The following is a 23,452-nucleotide window of genomic DNA, read 5'->3' as shown; positions in this document are numbered from 1 at the left end:
ATAGATTACTGTGGAGGACAAGGGGAATAAAATATACTTTACCTTTAATATAAGTCAGTGTAACTTTCCTTAACTTTTTTTTTCCAAGTGATTTTGAGTCAACTTTTGGTCCATTCTGAGTGACCAATCAAAAACCTAAGGTCACCATGCACGTTGTCGAGCACATTGGACTCTGGAACATTGAGAACGTGTTCTCTGGAGGGATAAATCATGCTACAGCATCTGTCAGTCTGACGGACAAATCAGGATTTAGCAGATGCAAATAGAAAGCTACCTGCCTTAAATTTGTACTGACAACTGAAAATTTTCTCTTTGTTTCAGGGAAGTGAAATTTGAATGCTACAGCATGCAGTGACATTCAAGAAAACTGTGTGCTTTGAGCTTTGTGGCGGCGGTTTGAGGGTAAGCCTTTTCCTGTTTCAGCATGGCAATGCCTCTGTGAACAAAACAGTGTCTTTAAAGAAAGAATTTAGTAGGTTTGGTGCAGAAGAACTGGATTTGCCCGCATAGAGCGTCAGTCGAACACCTTTGGGATGATTTGTACTGCTAGCTGTGAGCCAGGCCTCATCACTGAACAGTACTGCCTGACCATACTGTTGTGTCTCAAACGAGTTGATGCCCTGAAAACATGCAGCTCCACCCACTAGCATTATGAATAAGAGGGAGATAAATACACTTCAGGTCTGTCTGTGAAGTGTTGACAGAAGCCAACTGGTGAGGTTTGTTAAGAGAGTGGAACTTGCTGTGAGTCATGGATGTGCAATTGTGCCAGTATCTATAAAGATCATTAAAGATTTTAAGGGGCCCAATCACTGTAGGCCCTAGTGTGGTTGCCCCACTTACCCTCCCACTGTTAATGCCCATACGTTTGGTTGTCCGCAAACTTTTGGTCATGTAGTGTGTGTGTATATATATATATATATATATATATATATATACACACTACATGACCAAATAACTTGGCCTAGTAACTTGACTGGACATGAGGGCTGGTGGCAATGTGCACATACTACATTTACAGACAAAACATCTGATTTCTCAATCTTAACAATTGACAATCTTAATGTTTACAAGTGTTTGCTGGTCTAGCTTTTGGGTGTCACTCAGTGTTACAAATTCATCAGTGTTACTAGCTGAGCTATTGACTTTCTCATGCAGCCTTTCGTGCACAAGATCAAGTTTCAAGTTTATTTGTCGTACTTGTTTGCACAACATGTCCGCACATTTATGCATTGAAATGCTTGTGGTGAGGCTCAGGTAGTCACTCTACAGAAAGTAAATAAGTAAAAAGTAAGTAAAATATATATGAAAAGGATATATATTAAATATAGACCAAATCTATCCATCCATCCATCCATCCATTATCTTCCGTTTCTCCGGGGTTCGGGTCGCAGGGGCAGCATCCTAAGCAATGAGGCCCTAACCTCCCTTTCCCCAGCCACTTCCCGAGGGAGGCGTCCAGGAGGCATCCTAACCAGATGCCCTAACCACCTCAGCTGGCTCCTCTCGACGTGGAGAAGCAGCAGCTCTACTCCGAGTCCCTCCCGGATGACTGAACTTCTCACCCTATCTCTAAGGGCGAGTTAAATAAATATATACGAAATATACACAAAATATATACACAAGACAGGGAGAATATACATTCAAATTGACTTGAGTGACTGTGCTATCGTTCTTTAAAGTGGCTTAGTGTTAAGGTGTTAAGGTATTAATCAGCTGATTAATCTGCTCACCAAGTAATCAGCACTTAAAAGTCATGAAAAAAGTAGCATCCATCTGTTCAAAACCTGCTGCGTGAAGAAAACCAGAATTTAAGGTAATAATACAGGCCTAATTGGCCTAATATGTTTATCTACTCTAGATTTCAGAATTAAAATCAGTTTCTCTGATGAACTGTGGGAGCCCTCTAGGATGTTTTTTCATCATGACATAACAAGACTAGTGTAAATTCTGTTGACACAAAGGGGCTGATGGTGGCGACTTTCAAAAATGCTGTTTATTTTTTTCCACAGAGAAAATTAACCAGTTTAGACCTGGAGTTCTTAATGTGGCTACAGTACTGACTACAGAATGACACCCAACTAGAGGCCGTTTATATGGCAGCACAGTAACAAAATGAAAATGAAAATGTAATATGGAAAATGGCAACATATTTGTATGTTTGCATAAAAATTTCCAGTTTATGGATGCAATGGGCGGCACGGTGGCGTGGTGGGTAGCACTGTCGCCTCACAGCAAGGAGGGCCTGGGTTCGATTCCCTAGCTGGGTGACCAGGGTCCTCTCTGTGTGGAGTCTGCATGTTCTCCCCGTGTCTGCGTGGGTTTCCTCCGGGTTCTCTGGTTTCCTCCCACAGTCCAAAGACATGCAGTCAGGCCAATTGAACGTGCTAAACTGCCCCTAGGTGTGAGTGACTGTCTGTGTCTGTCTGTCTGCCCTGCGATGGACTGGCGACCTGTCCAGGGTGTATCCTGCCTTCCGCCCGATGACCGCTGGGATAGGCTCCAGCACCCTCCCGCGACCCTGACGGAGAAGCGGCTTAGAAAATGGATGGATGGATGGATGTATGCAATGCTGAGCAACACTGTGAGTAGTGAGGTGGCCTCAGAGTAAGAAGGGCCTGGGTTTGATTTCCCGGCAGGGCGACCAGGGTTCTTTCTGTGTGGGTTTCCTCCCACAGTGCAAAGACGTGCAGTCAGGGCACCTGGACATGTTGAATTGGTGTAAATATGTGTTATTGTGTATGTTTGTGTGTCTGCCCTGTTATGGACTGCTGACCTGTCCAGGATGTTTTTCATGCCCTCCGTCCACTGACTGCTGGGATAGGCTCCAGCACCTTCCACGACCCAAAAGTGTGTGTGTGTGTGTGTGTGTGTCTGTGTGTCTACTAGTACTGATTTCATTCACACAAAGATTTAGATGCATTTTTAGTAGCTTTATTTAAATTAAAATGTATTTACAGAAATGCTTAATGTTGTTATGCAGTGATTGTGTCAAAATGATGATTAAAACGTTTGCCTCATGCATTTGTCTAATAATAATGCATTTAAACTGAATTACCAAAGAGAACACCAAGCTAGAAAGGGGCAAGACTCAAGTGTAATCGGGAAACAGCGCCTCTCCTGCAATTACACACTCTCACTCACTGCGCTAATTCTGTAGCAAAATCTCAGAGAAATTACAAACTCAAGGTGTGCAAAACGTATTAAATTTACGTCGAGCGGTCTGTGTCCCACTGTAGAGTGTAATTTAGCTTTGTAACTGCAGGGGGCGTACAGTAATACAAATCAGCAGATCATCTTTAATTCGTAATCATTATTTTATCACAGTTGTGTTGCTCTGATCAGTGTTTTATGGGACAAACATATTAATGGCAGCAAGTATTGGACAAAGAAAAACACTGAGAAAATAATATGATCTAGATTTTCACTTCGGCTTTAATTCTTGTGAAACCTTTCCTCAAAAAAGGGAAAAAAAACGTGATATCAAGTCAAATCAAGTCAAATCAAAAGGTGTTCGTGGGAAAACACTCATTGTTTTTACACAAAGACATAAAATATAGTTATAAGCAAAAATAATAAAAGTTATATGTGATTTGTTAATAATTGACCGAAACAGCAGTTTTATCTTTAAAGAGCTGTAAAAAGCAGGTGTGCAGTCATCAAGCAATCCAGAACGTTCATCTTTTCATTTACAGCATCTTTCCTTTTAAAACTTTGCTTCCAAACGTCCACTGAATTACACGTTTGAGACATTTAAGCGCTCTCAGAGCTTTTTCTCCTGAACAGTAATAGCAGCTTCACCCTTCACATCTCTCAGTCTGTCGGAGTCAAAGTCAACCAGTAGTTTCCTCAGGCCAGCTCGAATGGGTTTGAAGGAGCACTTGACTGCGACATATTGGCTGGGTCTAATATCACCGCTGTGAGAAAGAGACATTTAACGGGTGATTAAATCTTTTCTCAGCACCCAACGTCAATCATCATTTACCACAATTCGCTGGAAATTCCACCAATAAAAAGCTGATAATCTCTTAAAGAAAGCATCACATTTCATAATGTAGTGTTGGCAATAAGAGGTGCTAATAACTTTCTACACCATGTTGTCATTATTATAAAAAACAGGGATGTACACAAGATTCTGTGAAGCTCTTAAATAGACTTATAACAACAACTAACAACTGTGTACTGATTATATAGTGTAGTAAGTAGCGGCAGCAGGTGGCTGGGGTTCAGTCCACGCGTAAATAATAATGTTATTTCTGTTGGTTGTCTTTGGAGAAAGTGTCATGGTAAAGTGAATTTTCCTCAGTTTGTTAAATCAAAGAGTTTGATGTATTGTGTAAACATAAACAAGTTTCAGAACGTACCGTTTAGTCCGTACAGTTAGTATGGTACAGTTTTGCTTTCACTTGTTTGTGATGTTATACGCAAACCAGCGTATTTACATAGATCTGCCTATACAGACTTCATCAGTTTAGCTCCACTGTGCACTCATTCATACTAAAGCTATTAGCAAAGCAAAGCAAAGCAAATTTTATTTATATAGCGGTTTTTACAACAGATGTTGTCACAAAGCAGCCATACAGAACAAACAGTATTACAGAAAGAAAAGAAAAGAAAAGAAAATCCGGGTCCGAGCCCCCATGAGCATCGCCAGCGGCGACGGTGGCAAGGAAAACCTTCCAAAAAGAGGAAGAAACCTTGAGAGGAACCAAGAAGGGGAACCCATCCTCCTCTGGTCGACACCGGATAGCAAACATTGTTAATATGAAGTTTCATAGTACAAAGTGGCAAAAAGGAAAGCAGTGGCTAATTTGATTAATTTTTGATTATGAGGGTGAGGATTGCACAGCGTTGTAAAGCAAGAAGGTCAGTGGTGGTCAAGCCGGTCCAGAAGGCTGGTGAGCAGCGGCACCCGATCAGGGTAGAAGAAGCAACAGCATCAGACGCACAAGATGGGCAGCTATTCAGCTCAGCAGAGGAAGGAAAGAAAAACACAGTCAGTTCTGTAAAGAGTGGCTGACCACAGATTACAGTGTTAACAGAGCAGCAGAGACTCCAGCAGGTCCAGATCTGACAGGGAAGACTAATCACCAAAGGCTCGACTGTACAAGTAAGTTTTTAGCCTAGACTTAAAGACTGAGGCTGTGTCTGATTCCTGAACATTAACAGGAAGGTTATTCCAGAGCTTGGGGGGCTTTGTATGAGAAATCTCTCCCCCCTGATGTAACTTCATTAATTCTAGGTACCAGTAGTGAGCAGCACCTTGTGATCTAAGTAGGCGTGATGGCTAAGAGTGCTTTAACCTAGACTGCTTTTTAAATCAGGCATAATAAAAAGGCAATGTAAATATGAATTACGAGTGTTTCTGTTACATAAAACCTCACAAACACTAGACATTATAAACAGAAAATAAAAATACAATAATAATGTAGGATATGGGCTCTTTTACACTGTTTGGTTCAATCTGAAACATGATTTCTCTGATAAGTGTAGTATACAGTGAATTAAATTAAAGCTCATGTTGCCCTGTTTTCCCTTTGAGCCCAGCACGTCTGTGCACAGGCCTGGTCACACTAACAACTTTACTGAATAATAGTTTGTAAGGAATGCTGAGGTCATATCAGAATTGTTGTTTTGGGAAGAATTTGTCCTGTGCCGGGGAAGAGATTAGATGTTTGTGCTGGTGTCTCTGGCAGGTCTCTGTGTGTAGGAATGTCTGGCTCTGTGAGAGCTTTAGCCATCTTTGGCCAGTGGTGTGAGACCCTTGCCTGGCACATTTTGTTTGAATGACCAAAGGAGGGGTGGAGAAGCTGTTTTGTGCATGATGTGGTATGACTTGTTAAGGAATCAGTCCCACTGGCCAAGAGTGTTCAGAATAAGGCCTGAGCTCTTTAAAGCCTACACTTCACTCTTACTGCAAATACTCTAAACAGCAAAGTAACACACTATAAAGCAAACGGGTAAGAGGTGAAATAAGCACACGTCCTGGCAACAGCATTATTAAAGCCCCATGCTAAAGACACAGGACTCTGGTTGGAGGGCTGATACATACGGGGCCTGGATCTCCTGCTCTTCTGTTAGTCCTGCACCCTCCACGGTAAACACACCTCTTCGAAGAGTGACAGGCAGGGGGTTTGTGAAGGAGATGATCACTGTCAGCTTGCGTGAGACCACAGCTTCTCCAGTCACCTGGGAAAATGTAAATATGTGTAAAAACGATCATAAATACAATTGCAACAGAACGATAAACATTATCTCCAGTAGGTCACTATTTACTGAATGTGGTGAGTTCTTTGCGCCTTAATACCTTAATATGGAGCTTGGGCATTTTCAGAGGGATGTTGACCTCTTGCAGGATGCTGTTGAGTGGGCCGCTGGTTTGGAGGAGTGCGGTGACTCTGATAAGGTGATGCTCTGATATACACGCTCCGTAATTGTCATACAAAAGCCGTAACACTTCCTTATGAGCTGAAGGTGAGAGAAACAAATATAAATATAAAATAATCAAAAATATTACAAATTTACATTAGAGATTTCTGAACTCTGAATTCTGAAATCATCTTCAATCTAGTCAAAATGTCTATTATTTATCATTATTAGATTAACGTTTTACTTTTTTACTTGTTTACATTTTATGTTGGTGAAATTGTCAAATTCTGTGGTTTCATCAGTTGTGAAAATGATCTGCATTGTATCTTGAAGCAAGCAGAATGATCTGCCATTAGAATAAAACATTTTCACTAGATAAAATAACTTAAATCAAGTAAACATAGAGCATCTAGAAAACATCTAGAAATAAGTTGATCAGTCTTGTAATATTTTACAACAATCTCATGCTGAGAACTATGAGGCATTTTGTCTAGACTTGGGATTTTATCATAATTTCTGTGAAAACATATCACCTCTTTCAATCTGCTCAAATGGCATCCAGGACCTCATGAAGGTCACACAGACATTTTGATGTGGTTGAGGTCACAGTATCACTTCCTGTGAACTATTCTACTGCCATGTAAATAACACATCGCAACAGTTATTCTATACAGTGTACATCTCCAACATGTTCATGTATATATCTACACACCTATAATCTATTTTTTGCATATCTATAAGTAATTTATTCTATATACTGTAATGTTGCACTATGCCTATTTATTGCACACTTGCACAGTCTCTTTTTGCACTATTTGCTACTATTTGCACTTCTGGTAGATGCTAACTGCATTTCGTTGCCATGTACTTGTACTGAGTAATGACAATAAAGTTGAATCTATTCTATCTATCTATCTATAACAATGAACAAAACTGCCACCAGCCTTTTTAGATAACATGGTCTGTTTTCACCATCTCAGAAGTAGGGGTGCGGATTTAGCATAATATACAGAGGAATACATAAATACAGAGGAATCTGATCTAAGATCAGTTCTGCTTTGTGAATATCAGCCTACATCTGGGGTGAGTGAGAAATTGGTTTTTTTTTTTTTTTTTTGTCAAACTTTTCCTTTAAGGGAAACTTCCACTTGCCTGTCTTACTACTCCCAGTCTGTCCTTTCTACACCCATTCTGCGTTTCTCTTATGATTCTATATGACTTTGTCTTACTTGCGTTAATCATGACATGAAGGCTTTTCATTTGGACAGTGTGGTTCTTACCTTTCTGTGCTGGTACAGTGAGCTCAGCTGTCTTCCTCTGACACTCCCCCCTGTGGAGACTGTTGTAAGTGACAGCATTAGATATGACTGTGAGGTGTGCCAGTGTGTCTTCTGCACTAACATTAAGCACCTCCACAATCACATCGAAGTCTGTGCCATGAACAGCCTGGGCATGTTTAATGGAGAGCTTCAGCTGACCAGGCCGCTCGTTTTGTTTGGCCGCTTGTTTCCCTGCTTTCGCATAGACCTCTCGCTCCTTCATGGAACCTGTGGTAAGAAAAGAAGTTCTGAGTTATTAAAGAAGCTCAGAATGTGTAGCTTGCAGATGAAAACTGTCATCTGTTCAATTTAAAAAGAAAGCAAGGAAAACATGCCTCCAGACTGTTCTCTGTCCTGGCACCAAGGTGGTGGAATGAACTTCCCCTAAGTGTCCGAACAGCAGAATCACTTGCTGTCTTTAAACGACGTCTGAAGACCCGTCTCTTTACACTACACTTATCTAATCACTAACACTGTCTATTAAAGATCTTCACCTCTTTTATCGTTCACTGTATTACAAACTTTTTTTTTTTTTTTTTTTTCAGCAGGTTTAGTGTTGTGTAGACTCTGTGTTGAGTTGTAGGTATTTTTTCTACTTGTTGTATTTGTTTAGGTCTCAATGCATAGATAACTTCAGGTAGCAATTTAGAGCAAAGCTCTTTAAAATTATGTCGACCTTTATTAACATGAGATTTTCTGAAGTAATGACAAGCACTTTTGTAAGTCGCTCTGGATAAGAGCGTCTGCTAAATGCCATAAATGTAAATGTAAATGTAAAGCAGGCCATAAGGTAGTCAGATGTTACCTTCAGGGTATTTGTATTCAGCGGTGATGTCCTCTCTGTACTCTCCATGCACACTTTTGGTGCTGATGTTTCTTCCCACAGTCCCACTATTCAACGAGGCTCGTGTTCGCTTCCCATCTGGATGAACAATCCAGCAGACCAGGTCTGCGTTCACCTCCGAAAACACGAATGGAGCATCATACTTTATCGCCACCTCTCCCGCTTTCACCGCTCGGACTGGACATGGCCCACAGCAGAACACACCTATGCAGACAACGGATCCAACAAATGGTAGTTGCAGGTGTTTAGGAGCATAGTAATGATTCACACCTCGAAGTTGTGACAATCTGTGATTAATAAAAACAGAAAGTAGTAATTAGTGATGTCTGTTTGACTTGCATTTTAATGAAAACAGTAGAAAATATTGACATTTGATGTTTCACCTTAAGAAAAGTTAGAACCTGTGGGCCACACCTTTCTTTCTAACAGCACTCTAACAGCACTCTAACAGCACAGGACAGAAGACACCAGTTGATCCAGTTTTGAAAGCAGATTTTCTTCCATTACAGAAGTCTTTAGCTGTAAATTGAGGTTCCTTCACAGAATGAAAGTTTACCCCTGTATGGGCGCTAATACACACCCATAGGATGACAGACCCTGAACTTTACATTGATAAACATTTAGATGTTTTTTTCTTCTTTCGCCCAGACAACACAACATCCATTATTTTCATAACCAATCTGAGAGGTTGACTGGAGGTTGTGGGCATTCAGTGCATCCTTTATGCTCCGGGATTCCTCCAGATCCCATAATGCTTTTGATTAAATGATTAAATTACCATAGAAATTAAAATACCTAAAATCCTCGCAGAAACTGTTGGATTGTTTTCTGATGCACTTTTTGGCTAAGCGACGAGCCTCAACCCATTCTTCCTCACAAACAAGCAAGGCCTCCTGGATCGTGTGACCTGTTTAAGATTTAGTTTTAAGGTTAAACATTAAATATCTTGTCTTTGTGCTGTTTTTGCTTTTGTACATTATGTCAACCTGGTAGCAAGATCTGCCCCTGTGTATCATTTTAGAGGAAACTATCCCTTTAAATCCTACCATCACTCCTCTCCTGTGGAGTTGGGTCAAGTACTTGCCACCCATCATAACCTTTCGGAAGGTCCTCTCTGCTCATCCAGGACTCCACCCAGCAGTGGAAGTTCCTGAAATCCGTAGATAACGCAGTTCATTAAATGGGAAAGATAGTGTGACTGGCACCTAAAACATCCTAAATACTACAAAGAATGGGTCTCACCAGATCATGTCTTTCCTCTGCTCAGATATACTTTGCAGCTGCTCATTGAACAAGTAGTCCACGCTGATGTTGCCATCTGTGTCATGGGCTGAGGAGTAGTTTGTGACACATCGGGTAGGAATGCCCAGACAGCGAAGAACTGCAGAAAAGTGAAATCATGTCAGAGCTAGGCATGGATATCAAAACTGAACTTTTATGGTATCGACTGAATCACTTTAGCACAATTCTGTCATTCAATACCTGAGTAGTTGGTCTTTTCAGTATCTGTGGTCTAATAAGAATGCTTGTTCCTAAATCTAAGACTGCTGATTGGCTATTAAAATAATGGGGAACACTTTATTTAGATGGTCCCATGTAGGTGGTTTGTAGATGCTCGGTATATTTATATGTAACACTCAACAAAATATCTACTCAGTGTAACTGAACCTGAAGTTGAGTGTGACAGATTCTATTAAATGTAAACCTAATCCTAAACCTAACACTAACTCTAACTTCAAGGCAAAACCTACACCTTGATGTAAATGAAAGATTCTCAAAATTAAAATGCCATGTATTATGCAGGATAGATCATAAATAAAGGCCTAGCACATTGGAGCAAGTGCCCTAAAACAAGCTTCCTCAGTAGGGCGTAAGAGAGAAGACAGACACTTTATAGGGAGTGAGTGAACTTGTGAACCTTTCAAGGTCAAAAGCTGAGATGGAAAAGTTCCAGCATGCGCTTGGCACAATGTTTTTTTTAAAAAAAAAAAGGATTCAGACTAGACTTGGAGATAATGGTTCATATGATAGACCTATGAAGGTCAATTTGGATATAACGGTGGTTTTGTGAAATCAGGAGATGACAAAAAGAGGTGGGGCGATGTCACCCCACCTTCACCGAGGGTATAAAACATGTGTACAAACTCTGCATATTTGTGAGTGTCATCCGAAGAACATTCTCCATGCTTAAGAAATAAAGGACCTGCACTTCTGAATTCTGAAGAGTCTTCTTGCATTTTTTAGTCCGTTCGATTCTTTTTATTTTCTTTCAACAAACAATTGAATTCATTTTATTTTACAAACCATAAATAGTACTTAGGCTTGGTGGTCAAGCAAGTGTCGAGCCACGACGACCTACTCGTAACCCTAACCCTAACCACAATGTTGTTGATAACAAACGGAGTGTCATCAGAATGTTTGTTAACGATTTTGAGTAGCTGTAGATGATCTATAAGGGACCATCCAAATAAAGTGTGACCAAATCATGTTCTGTGAGGCTATTAACCTCATTGGCCTCAGCTTTTCCTCAATAGTCTGCAGTCTGCTGCAGTCACTTTGAGCACCACACGCTCATGTGTGGTTTAATACAAATTTCCAAATGATACAAAAGTATAATTTAGAAATCAAAACATTCTAAGTGATGCACAGCCCTGTCAGTGTGAAGGCATCTGATCCTTACTTGTGCAGGCCACAGCTGAAAACACCCAGCACTGCCCATAGCGCACCCTTTTAGCCCCACCCTCGCTCCAGCGCCTCAGAATGGGCACGCTGCCAGTCCACCGTGTGGGTGGCACCCCGTCACTGTACTCCCCATCCCAGCGTCCAGACACCACTCCACGGTCATCATTTGCATTCACCTTTCAGAGCACAAACACTGCTGTTTATTAGTTTTTTCCAGTTCGGTCCACAATGATATTCTCCAAATGTCACAGTGACAATTGAATGAGAACATGCCTTCCTGCTGCTTTCCGGGATCTGAATTAGCAGTACATGATATAAATGGAGAGTACTGAAGGCACGGGACACCAGATATTTGCCTTACCATTGCAGTAATTGTTCTGCTGACGTAGACAGGATCAGCTCTCTTAGTGATATCCGTCTGAGAGCTTTTCAGGGCAGCGGGGGAGTTATCCAGCATCTCAAAGCAGATGTCCACCACACCTTTTTCAAACTAGTGAAAAAGAACACATTTATCAAGACTTTGAAGTAGTATGAAGACATTTTTGAGGTGTCAACATGTTCTGTTCACTCTTCAGACCATAGAAAAAGAAACTAAGTCGTAAAATGAGCCTATTTTAAATCAATTGTTTTTGTGACGTCATATATCTGCCTATTCAGCCTACAGCAATCTAGCCCCACCCATTTATGGTGAAGTTATAAGGAGTGTTTCAGCCTGAATTAGACGCATCATAGGGCAGCCAGTCAGCTCTGTGGTATTTACTTACATCAGTCAACGCACAGTTTCAGAAAAAGACCTGTTTCATTAATAAAGAGAGGCTGGGAAAGAGTCATGCATGACTGCTTTTCATTACATAAAACTACACAAATATCATCATAACCTCAATGAAAATAATAATATACTATAAAGGGATAGAATATAGGACTTTTTAAAGCTGTAAAACTTAGATTTTTAAAACGGTCAAAAACTAAAGTGCGAAAATGTCACCTTAAGGTCTAAAACTCAATTTGCAAGTATGCTGTTTTTTCATGTAAGGACATTTTAGAGAGTTTTTGCAGTTCAGGTAAAGAAAAAGCTTAAGGCTGCAATTCACTTCTACATTATTCTTGCATAAGGTCCACTTATAAAATTTGTGTGGTTTTGTGTTTATCAAAAACAGTCATAAATCATTTTAGATGGATATTTTCCAACCTCTCTTTGTCCCTTCGCCTTAAACAGCTTGTTTTTGGAACACTGTGTTCAAGGCTAATATAGGTCAATGTTCTCTGTTCTGACAGACTGCCCTGTGTTAAGAGTCTGGGTTAAACACTCTTTATAACTTCAGCATGAATGAGTGGAGCTACATGTCTGCAGGCTGAATAGGTGGATATGTGCGAATGTTTATGTGACATCACAAAACCACACACACACACACACATACACACACTTCATCTAAGCCCCTTACCCTTCAAATCAAATCAAATCAAATTTATTTGTATAGCGCTTTTTACAACGGATGTTGTCACAAAGCAGCTTTACAGGATTTCAGAAAAGACAAAGTTTCCACAGGACTGAAAGAATGTACAGAATGTACAGAAACCCCCCAGTGGGCAAGCCAGGGGCAACAGTGGCAAGGAGAACCTCCCTCAGAACTGAGGAAGAAACCTTGGGAGGAACCAGGCTCACCAGGGGGGACCCGTCCTCCTCTGGTCAAACTACCTACAAGTGATTATATTACTAATATTAATAGCAGTAATATTGATATTAGGGTCACAGGGGCCGCTGGAGCCTATCCATTGCTTGGCATCACAAAACCAGTGAATTCAAAACAACTTAGTTCCCATATGGACTGAATGGACTAGGGGGTGAGCATCTAGTTCTGAAACTTTAACAATATTTACTTAAAACATCACACTGTTTTTTTTGTTTGTTTTTTTTATTGTGAGGATCCCATTTCCATAATATGGGTCCTTTAAGATGTCCCTGGCCAGTGACCACTGGTGGCCTCTTTCTTTGCTGTGCTTTCTGCAGAAAAGTAAAACCAACATTTTGGCTAGCAAGAGGTGAGACCAAGAACGTAAGGCAGTAGAGGAAGATAATTTACTTTATTCTATATCTTCTCTTTGTCTCATTCTCTCCCTTGCTCTCTTTTTCTGCATCTTCTTGTCTAAGTGAATGCGGCAGACAGGCCTTTGTTTACAAGGCAGGCATTCTCACACATCTTGAGCAGAAATGTTTGACATCCAGGGAGAGAGATTACCCCGGCAGGCCAGGCCTCTGTGTCTCCTCTGGCACACAGCTGCCACAATTCACACACTCTGCCATCAAACTGCTGACTCTAGTCACGGATTCCAGCAGCATGCAAAACCGCCCATCTATCCTACCCTTCTGTCAGCTCCCCCAGACCATGACAGCATCTCAGTGAAGGCTTGACCTCGGGTTCGTTCAAACTGCTGGCTTTGCTCTATGGAGGACTGGTTTACCTAAGACGGCCTTTGGTGTGGGTGTCCTCGTACTTCATTTTACCTGTCCAAAATTCCAAGGCAGAGCAGTGATCTGGTCCCATGAGCCCTGGTACAGGACGCCGTTCTCATTTAAGATGTACTCCTGCAGAAGCTCCTTGTCAGGCATGTACACAGAGTCCTCTGTGGGGACGAGTCCATAGACAGATGTTAATGCAAGTAATGCTGTATTATTGTGTCTTTACACTTAAAAATACACACAAACATATATATATATATATATGTGGGACATATAGATGTAAATGCTGAGGACAGTAAGACCATCCATTCTAGTGCTGTATTGTCGGTACCAGTGTACCGATATTGGCAGATGGAGATTTTTGTTTAAGTAATAAATTATTATTGAGTCATTTCCTAGACAATGAGTGGAGCCAGAAACTAGTTTGAGGTGCTGGAAGTCAGTATATGTGCATACATTATACCATGACATTGACACACAGTGATATTGCAATTCAGTCTTGATTATGATAATATTCTAATTTAATATTAATATAAAGATAATATATACAGAATATATTATAATAATGGCCACTTCATTAAGTATGCCTCCTTCTATCTACACTCTATCTACAATTTTATCAGCTCCATTTACCACATACACCGGTCAGGCATAATATTCTGACCACCTCCTTGTTTCTGTCCATTTTTATCAGCTCCTGTAGTCCATCTGTTTCTCTGCATACTTCATTAGCCCCCTTTTACCCTGTTTGTTGATGGTCAGGACCACCGCAGGAGAGGTGGCTCATTCTCAGCCCTGCAGTGACACTGACATGGTGGTAGTGTGTTACGGTGTGGTGTGCTGGTATGAGTGGATCAGACACAGCAGTGCTCCTGGAGTGTTTTCGACACTTCATAAGACTGAAGTAATGTGGTCACTTCCATAAAGTATTGGTTTCTTTACCCAGGCTTAATACTGAACATTATATCACCGTATTATGCCCATGAAACAGTCGTGTCTTGGCTGGTTCTTTTTGCAGTTGCAGTACTATGATTTTATAGTAGGACAAGCATATATCCTGTTTTTTCAGGACATGTCCTCATTTTGGGACCTAAAACACGTCCGGCTGAGAGTCGCAAATGACCTAAAATGCCTGGGATTTAGCTTTGCTCTCTTTTTGACATTTGCTTTCTCTTTCTGTCTATCCTCTTTGTTGAAAACCCAAGTACTGTGATCATTGCACTTCACCATGCTATTGTAGTGCTGCCCTGTTTTGTCAGAAAAGAGAGGAAATAATCCAGCACACCTGCACACCAGGGGTTGTAGAGCAGGTAGAAGGAGTAAGATGTGGTCTTCTCTATGATGTGGCCCTTGGCAGAGAGCAGGAGTGCGGTCAAACGGTACAGGCCCACAGGAGTGTCCGCAGGGCTGTGGACATGCAATAACACCTCATTCCGAGCAGCCTGCTCACTGAACCACCATTTACCATGAGCTGCTCTTGAACCTGACATCCGCACAACCACCTCGTCTTTTTTACCTGTGAAAAACACAAACACTGATGTACATGGAGGTTTTTAGTTGGCCTGTGTTAAATACTAACTAAATACTAACTATCCATCCATCCATTTTCTAAGCCGCTTCTCCGTCAGGGTCGCGGGGGATGCTGGAGCCTATCCCAGCAGTCTTCGGGCGGAAGGCAAGATACACCCTGGACAGGTCACCAGTCCATCGCAGGGCAGACAGACAGACACAGACAGTCACTCACACCCAGGGGCAGTTTAGCATGTCCACTTGGCCTGACTGCGTGTCTTTGGACTGTGGGAGGAAACCGGAGAACCCGGAGGAAACCCACGCAGACACGGGGAGAACATGCAGACTCCACACAGAGAGGACCCTGGTCACCCAGCTGGGGAATCAAACCCAGGCCCTCCTTGCTGTGAGGTGACAGCGCTACCCACCATGCCACCATGCCGCCTATAAATACTAAATACTCCTGGATTTTTATTTTTTCAAGTAAAAGTGCTGTTATATAAAAAAACAAACTCTTGTGTTCTATCCACTACATATTAGCATGCTCCTTAGAAGATATATAAAAAATAACAACTGCATTGTACACATCATTACATCATTAGTATTATGTTGATTTTACATTTGAGACCTAAACATTAAGCCGGACCTCCTTTTTGAGTCTGGTCATGAGATGTTAATACATAAAGACATGCTTTGAAAAAAAGAGTCCTCTGAGATTTAAGCTATTATTTGAGGCTTTACAGGGTGATTTACAGCAGGCCAACATAATGTTGGCATGTTTTTTTTCTCTTGTAATCTTACATAGTGCAGCTTTAATCACCACATTTTGTCATTATGTGTCTCTTCCTCACTGTTCCATCAATCCATTAGTCCTTCCAGTAGTGATTGATTTTGCCAGCCATGCTCACCTAGATGGAGAACAAGGGCGAGCTGGTGGTCTGGAGGCTGTGGCGGGCCATTTGTCCACTGTAGCAGCAGAGAGAAGGGCTGTCCTCGGCGCACCACCAGCTGCTCCGTGTCCATCTCTTCTGTGTGGTGGGCATGGTTATTCATCTGACACTGGAGGTCCACACCTTGGAATATAGCTAGAGGAGAAACAAAGGGACGTGAGATGCATGAAGAATACATAAACATTTAATAGAGCATGTTTTATGCACTTCAACTACTAATTTTGTAGTGTAGGATGGATGGATGGATGGATGGATGGATGGATGGATGTTGTTCTAATATGCACAGTCCCAACTTCTACTTTTTTTAGGATGCCTTACTTATTATAAACCTCCTTTCTCCTTCAACTGAGATCAGACTGCAGCCTCTCTCAGTGCCATGAGTTTAAGGCAAGTTCCATATGTATATAAACAATACAGACCCTGGCAAACGCTCCTCTGTCCTTATTACACTTTATAACATCACAAATTGCTACTGAGTGCAAAGGTATGACCTGAGCAAAGGGTAAATACTCTGTAAATACTCGATCAGAAGTAAGATAAAAGGAACAGATGACAGGATTAGGTCACAGAGCTGTAATTCATTTGGCAGATGTTAATCTTACATTCAGGCATAACTGTGGTTGAGCACCCTGCCAGCTCCATTTGGCATCCTAGTAACCATTCTTGCCCACAGCGCTGATTTATAACTACTCTTCCTAATGTTTATACTAATTACATTGATACTGATACTGTATTAGTTATGCTGATAACACCGGATCATTTAATGTTAATCAAATTGTCATCTGAGTGCAAAAATGTATTTTAAATAACTCTGAATACTCTTAAAGTTTATACCTGGCAAGCTAAACATCTGTGTAAGTGCTCAGTAATTGATGCAAAGAATACATCACCCAAATCTGCTACTGCAAATAAGAACTAAGAATTTTCAACATCTGTGGAATGACCTGAAGAAAAGGTCCTTACCGTTTTGTTTGGACATCGTCAGACTTCTGTACTGCACCAGTAAACGATCAATCCAAACTCTGGTTCTTGCAGTGGTGCTTTCTAAAGTTCCTTAGAAAGCACAGAAAGGTTTTCTTCCCTTTGCCACCTTTTCCTTCATTAGGACTCTGTATTTATAGAACACAGAGGAGCCCATCCCCCTGACACAGCCTCCTCCTCCCCCCCTCGTTCGTTACTTTCTCTCATACAGTCCTGACAGTAGTCAAAGACTACCCTTCCTTTAGTACATTTCCATGCAAAACGGCCATTAAGTACGAGTTATTAATTTTTCAACATCAGGAAAAAGCAGAAAACATGTATTTAAAAAAAAAAAAAAAACAGAAATCTAAACAACTAAATATATTAACTTTTTTTTTCAATATTTATGCCCACCCTATGCCTTTATTACAGCTTCCATTCTTTCAAAGAGAGTTGGTTTCAGTTCTGCATGGAAATTTGCAATGATATTTTTCCAACCTGGAGCTTCTCCTTTCTCTAAAAGATGAAAGTTCTGTTTATCTGATGCTCACATTTTGGTGTTCTACCAGGTCTTGCACAATGCTGAACTTTTATTTTCTCGATATGTTTTAATCGTTTTCTGAACTGCAGGTTTGGACGCTCCGGCTGTTTCACTTGTTCTCCTTTGACATGCACCTCCTTTATGCACATGGATCATTTAATACTTAATCTCAGAAATGTCTCCTGAAAAATAAATGACTTAATGGCTGTTTTGATAAATAAATGAGGGTTGGTCTCTGATTTTCACACAGCATTTTAGGTGTACACAAACACAGACATACACTCACAGACAGATCAGACACACACGCATCCACTGCGTGTGCTTTTTTACGGTCTCTGATGTCACACACACAAAGATGTCTGTAGGATGTGTGATCGTGTGCACACACAGACTCATGAGCGCAAACTCCGCCGAATATTTTCCTCTGAGAGTGAAAAAAGAATCAGGCCTGGAGAATTTACTATGCCCTGCGTCAGCGGTTTGCTTTGCTTCTGCCTCTCGACCTCAAAAAAATACAGATATCTTTGTTTGTATGTGTGAGTCTGTAATGACTCATTGCCGCTTCTGCTCTATCAGCTGTGTTCCAGTAAACTCTGATAGTACTGCTCTATGGTCTGTTATCATGTCGTTCTTATTCTTTTTGAACATTCTGGTTGGAACAGATGTTCCCATAACATCAGGTGGCCAGATGGAAACTAGGCTATAGTTTCAATTAAGTGATACTTTTTTTTAATCCCACAAACGGGGAAATTCCACCTCCGCATTTAACCCATCCATGAAGTGAAACACCACATACACACTAGTGAATACACACACACACTAAGGGGCAGTGAGCACACTTGCCCGGAGCGGTGGGCAGCCCTATCCACAGCACCCAGGGAGCAATTGGGGGTTCGGTGTCTTGCTCAAGGACACCTCAGTCATGGACTATCGGCACTGGGGATCGAACCAGCAACCTGGTTACAGGGCCAGTTCCCTAACCTCCAGCCCACGACTGCCCCCTGTAAATCATCAGTTAAAGGAATGGTTCACAGAAAAATCAAACGCACATAATTGTTTTCCTCACCTCAGGTGTGTTTGATTGGCCAAGACATGGTTGGTGTTTTGCAGTTGATCTGGCATAGACTTCCATTACTTTGGAGCTAGAATTGACATTGCTTGGACCTCTACCTGTTTCTCCTTGCACAATAAACTGAAAACCAAACCTTCTAACTTCAATAGTTCAGGACATTTTCCAAGGCCTGCAGCATGGAGGCATCCGGACAATTTTATCCATCTGTGGAATTGAGTGGAATTGTGTTTAATTGATGCCATAGTTACTCTAATGAAAAGCCAACTTTTCGATCCTCCTAATATATCAAATATCAGATATATATTCTCAAAATTAACACTCTGTTCCATTGGCTTTATTCAACTGTAAATTTCAACGCAAACATGTTGAATTAGGGAAATTTGACTAGCATAGATAGTCTTTTTTGGGTGTATGATGGTATCATGGCAGTTGGTTGCCTAGTAGAAGGTTTTACAAACCATTTTCTCATAAACTAGCCATATAATAGTGCATGGTGTAACATTACACTGATATGACTTTGTGCCTGTCGAAGCATTAGGTGTAGATTGCAGAGAGATCTAAGATGTAGTCATCATATTACTTAGTATTCACATGAGTGTTATGATGAACGAGATGTGGCTTGGTGAAAATGTAAACGTGTGAGGTATAAACCAAAGGTCCAGATGTCAGTGGGAGGCAGCTGACAAGAAACGAAAAAATATCTGACAACTGGGCTACATTCAAATTGCATGAGGCAGTCTTAGTGGAATTTTTAACTGCTGCGAGCCATTGAGATTATTAAGTTCCTCTTACCAAAAATAAAGCCTTACACATTGTATTGTCTGGGTTGGAAATAGATAGGAGCACTGACCTCCCCAGTCAGTGGCATGGCAGTGGATTATCACTATGCTGTTAGATTGCTGGGGTGGTGCTTGACTTCTCTGATACACAGAAGGATCTCTGTCTCTGCTGACATAGTCATTGGTAGTGGTGGATAACAACCAACCCCACCCAGGCAACAGAAGGAGAGAAACATGATTTATGTCTGTGTGTGAAAATAAGCCATGGAATGCTGGAACAGTCCGGTTTCGGGAAGTGAATGGGATGCCCCCCCAGCGCCCCCACCCCACAACCCACCTCTTCCTCATGACATACAAGTGGCAAAGCCACAAACTCCTATACATTTCTGTGTCCTACCGGGTTTAACTTAAATGGTATATTTAACCTTTAAAGTGGATTGCTAAGCATCAAGCTTAATCCCAGGCAAGGTGACCAACCACTGTTCACTAATCTGTTCATTCCTGCCATGCAGCTATCTTCGTCTCAGAATAATTTTATTCCTCATAATTCACTTTTCCATTCTGGTAATTAGTAGTAAAGTACAGAAAACTTAGGCTTGTGTAGGCAGAAAACAAGCCTACGCACATAGTTACACAGTGACTGTTCCCACACTTGAACCCAAGATGGGATGAAATAACAAATATCTCTCACTCTGTGATGTCAGCTTTGACCAGATGATGAAAAATACACTCCCTGTAGATGTGAGGCAAAGAGAGGCACTGTGACCTCAGATTCCAAGAAATAATCCAGGTGAGTCATCAAACAAGTCCCGAGGAAAAGCTAACGGTAAAGGACCTGGGTGGACCAGTCTGGTTTATAGACTCCAAGTCATAAACTCACAGAGGCCTTATAGAGGCCTGTTTTAGCTGCTTCCTTCTCTAAAACATGCCAGTCCAGAGACCCAGTGTGCAGACATCTCTGTGCATAACTCTGTATGTGTGTAAGTGGTGCCAATGCAGTACCCACTCAGAGAAGTAATAATGCAATTCTTTGCCAGCCTTCCACTGTGTGACAGAGCATGTGAATAGTACTGAGGGTAAATGGTGTTGAGAGAGTTTTTGAGAAAAATTAGACTTAATATTAAAGAAATCATAAAGGGTATATACATAAAGTGTATCTATCAACAGAATCAATGGGGGCAGTCGTGGGCTGGAGGTTAGGGAACTGGCCCTGTGTCCATGACTGAGGTGTCCTTGAGCAAGACATCTAACCCCCAATTGCTCCCCGGGTGCCGTGGATAGGGCCGTGTTTAGCTTCATTTGACCTCTGATATTTCCAAAAATCCAAATTTGAGTAATCAGGGTTATCAGTTTAAAGGCTTTAATATCGTTTATAGTAAATAGACAGGATTTACATGATCCATTCTAACTTGTTGTTCTAACTGTATGCAAACCAAAAGACAGTGTAGTTGAAATTTCAAGAAGGAAACGCACTTGTTTACCTAATGTGAGATAGCTTTCAGCTAACAGTAGATAGTGATCACCTTATCTTTATCTATGCATGTCATTAGTATGTCAATCACTTCTGTAAATCTCTTGAACTAAAGCAAACCTAAGCTATTACCTTATCATGCATTACCTTACCTTGATAGTAGCACAGTCTGCTACATAGCTAAGCAGAGTCTGGCTGTTCTCTAGTACATTTAAATTTCTGTGGAAGTACTACACACTCTTACTGAAATAAATAAAGAAAAACAACAACACCAGATCACACTGAGTCACTACTGGTTTATTATCAGCAGTCCTGCACTCTACGCCATTGGTTCTCACCACTGAAACTTAGGCTTGTGTAGCCTTGACAGAAAACAAGTCTACGCACATAGTTACACAGTGACTGTTCCCACACTTGAACCCAAGATGGGATGAAATAACAAATATCTCTCACTCTCTAGCTAAAACAGGCCTTATAGAGGCCTTATATGTTTTAGAGAAGGAAGCAGTAGGCCTAGCTAAAACAGGCCTCTATAAGCAGTAGGCCTAGCTAAAACAGGCCTCTATAAGCAGTAGGCCTAGCTAAAACAGGCCTCTATAAGCAGTAGGCCTAGCTAAAACAGGCCTCTATAAGGCCTGTTTTAGCTAGGCCTACTGCTTCCTTCTCTAAAACATGCCAGTCCAGAGACCCAGTGTGCAGACATCTCTGTGCATAACTCTGTATGTGTGTAAGTGGTGCCAATGCAGTACCCACTCAGAGAAGTAATAATGCAATTCTTTGCCAGCCTTCCACTGTGTGACAGAGCATGTGAATAGTACTGAGGGTAAATGATGTTGAGAGAGTTTTTGAGAAAAATTAGACTTAATATTAAAGAAATCATAAAGGGTATATACATAAAGTGTATCTATCAACAGAATCAATGGGGGCAGTCGTGGGCTGGAGGTTAGGGAACTGGCCCTGTGTCCATGACTGAGGTGTCCTTGAGCAAGACATCTAACCCCCAATTGCTCCCTGGGTACCGTGGATAGGGCTGCCCACTGCTCTGGGCAAGTGGGCTCACTGCCCCCTAGTGTGTGTGTGTTCACTAGTGTGTATGTGGTGTTTCACTTCATGGATGGGTTAAATGCGGAGGTGGAATTTCCCCGTTTGAAATAGGCTATAAGACGTTTGCACACAGTTAATAGTGGCAGTGAATTTCGAACAAAGGAGTACCTGTAGTTATTCCACCTGTAGCATGGCATCCTAAAACACCTCCCTAAGGCTAGTGATTCCAACCAGAGACCTTACTGAGGGAACTATGTATGCAGTAGCCTATGTGAGAGGGAATCCAGGTGAGATGGTTAGAAAATCTGAGAATGCTGTTAGTGCGGCTCTGACGGTACCCTCAATGGTACATCTTCAGAACATTTAGTTAGAGAGCAAACCTTCTTGTATCTCCAAAATCAAGGCCTGATTAAGATTATTTGCCCCTGGGGCATTGGATTTATGAGTTATCCCCACAAAATGTGCAAACATAACACTCTCTTTATTCCAGGCTCCACTTATTTATAGACAGTACACCTCAGACCTTGCAACAGCTTTGCTGGAGAGTTGTCCTGTTTATGCTTAGCAAAAAAAACCAAAACATTAGCTCTTCAGCTAAGGCTGGGTATACCGATGAGAGGGCACCAATGCATGTCAATGCATGTTCCTTGTTGCACCGTGTTGTTCCTGGAGGAACGTAATTTCACTCCAATGTGTACTTGTACCAAAACAATTGTTAATCACAGCGTTTTTGCTTATTGGTTGTTTACAGCTGGTTTATTAGATAGACAATCACAGTCTTGGTGTGCATGTTCAAACTATTTTAAACAAGTATGTGTTCATTTTATTCTATTCATGTTTTTGACTGTCTTTTAGTGCCCCTGGACAGTCACACAGCTCACTGTCCAAAAGAAAGATGCAAATCTCCAAAATGGTCATTTTACAGAAGAGGGCAAAGGTGCTCTTTACTTTCAATGAAAGTTAAAGTGAAGAGATTTTATTCTTAGCAATTTTGTAGTGCTTCTATTGGTCCACTCATCATAAACTTTTTACAAAATGTAAAGGACAGATGCTGTGGCCAACTTCACAGGAGAAGGTAAAAACATCTTTACTGTCAAAGTAAGTCAGTGCAATGAGTCCATATAATATTAAACAGTTTCCATTTATCCATTTATTATTAAGTTTACACACAGTTCATTGGGTAGCTGGCATTTGGCGTGGTGGGTAGCGCTGTCGCCTCACAGCAAGGAGAGTCTGGTTTAGATTCCCCGGCCGGGTGACCAGGGTCCTCTCTGCGTGGAGTTTGCATGTTCTCCCCGTGTCTGCGTGGGTTTCCACCAGGTTCTCCGGTTTCCTCCCACAGTCCAAAGACATGCAGTCAGGCCATTTGGACATGCTAAATTGCCCCTGGGTGTGAGTGATTGTGTATGTATGTCTGTCTGTCTGCCCTGCGATGGACTGGCGACCTGTCCAGG

The 23,452-nt window shown here is 41.4% G+C and overlaps 1 protein-coding gene across 1 annotated transcript; it reads right to left on the bottom strand.

Annotated features, from left to right (window-relative positions):
* Positions 1–3,417: 3,417 nt before the first annotated feature.
* On the bottom strand, positions 3,418–17,206 carry tgm2l (transglutaminase 2, like). The gene is made up of 13 exons (XM_017691474.2): positions 17,095–17,206; positions 16,090–16,266; positions 14,958–15,188; positions 13,718–13,836; positions 11,576–11,704; positions 11,213–11,390; positions 9,775–9,913; positions 9,579–9,682; positions 8,494–8,736; positions 7,650–7,916; positions 6,308–6,468; positions 6,053–6,189; positions 3,418–3,917 (listed from the first exon to the last, which is right to left on the bottom strand). Exons 1-13 carry the CDS (start codon positions 17,108–17,110, stop codon positions 3,764–3,766), a joined length of 2,055 nt encoding a protein of 684 aa, XP_017546963.2. The 5' UTR covers positions 17,111–17,206; the 3' UTR covers positions 3,418–3,763.
* Positions 17,207–23,452: the final 6,246 nt, after the last annotated feature.

The sequence above is a fragment of the Pygocentrus nattereri genome, chromosome 7 (genome assembly GCF_015220715.1).
Source record: "Pygocentrus nattereri isolate fPygNat1 chromosome 7, fPygNat1.pri, whole genome shotgun sequence".
In the NCBI taxonomy this organism is placed as follows: Eukaryota; Metazoa; Chordata; class Actinopteri; order Characiformes; family Serrasalmidae; genus Pygocentrus; species Pygocentrus nattereri.
Note: the sequence above shows the minus strand (reverse complement) of the source record. Positions and strands in the feature narration are given on the sequence as shown.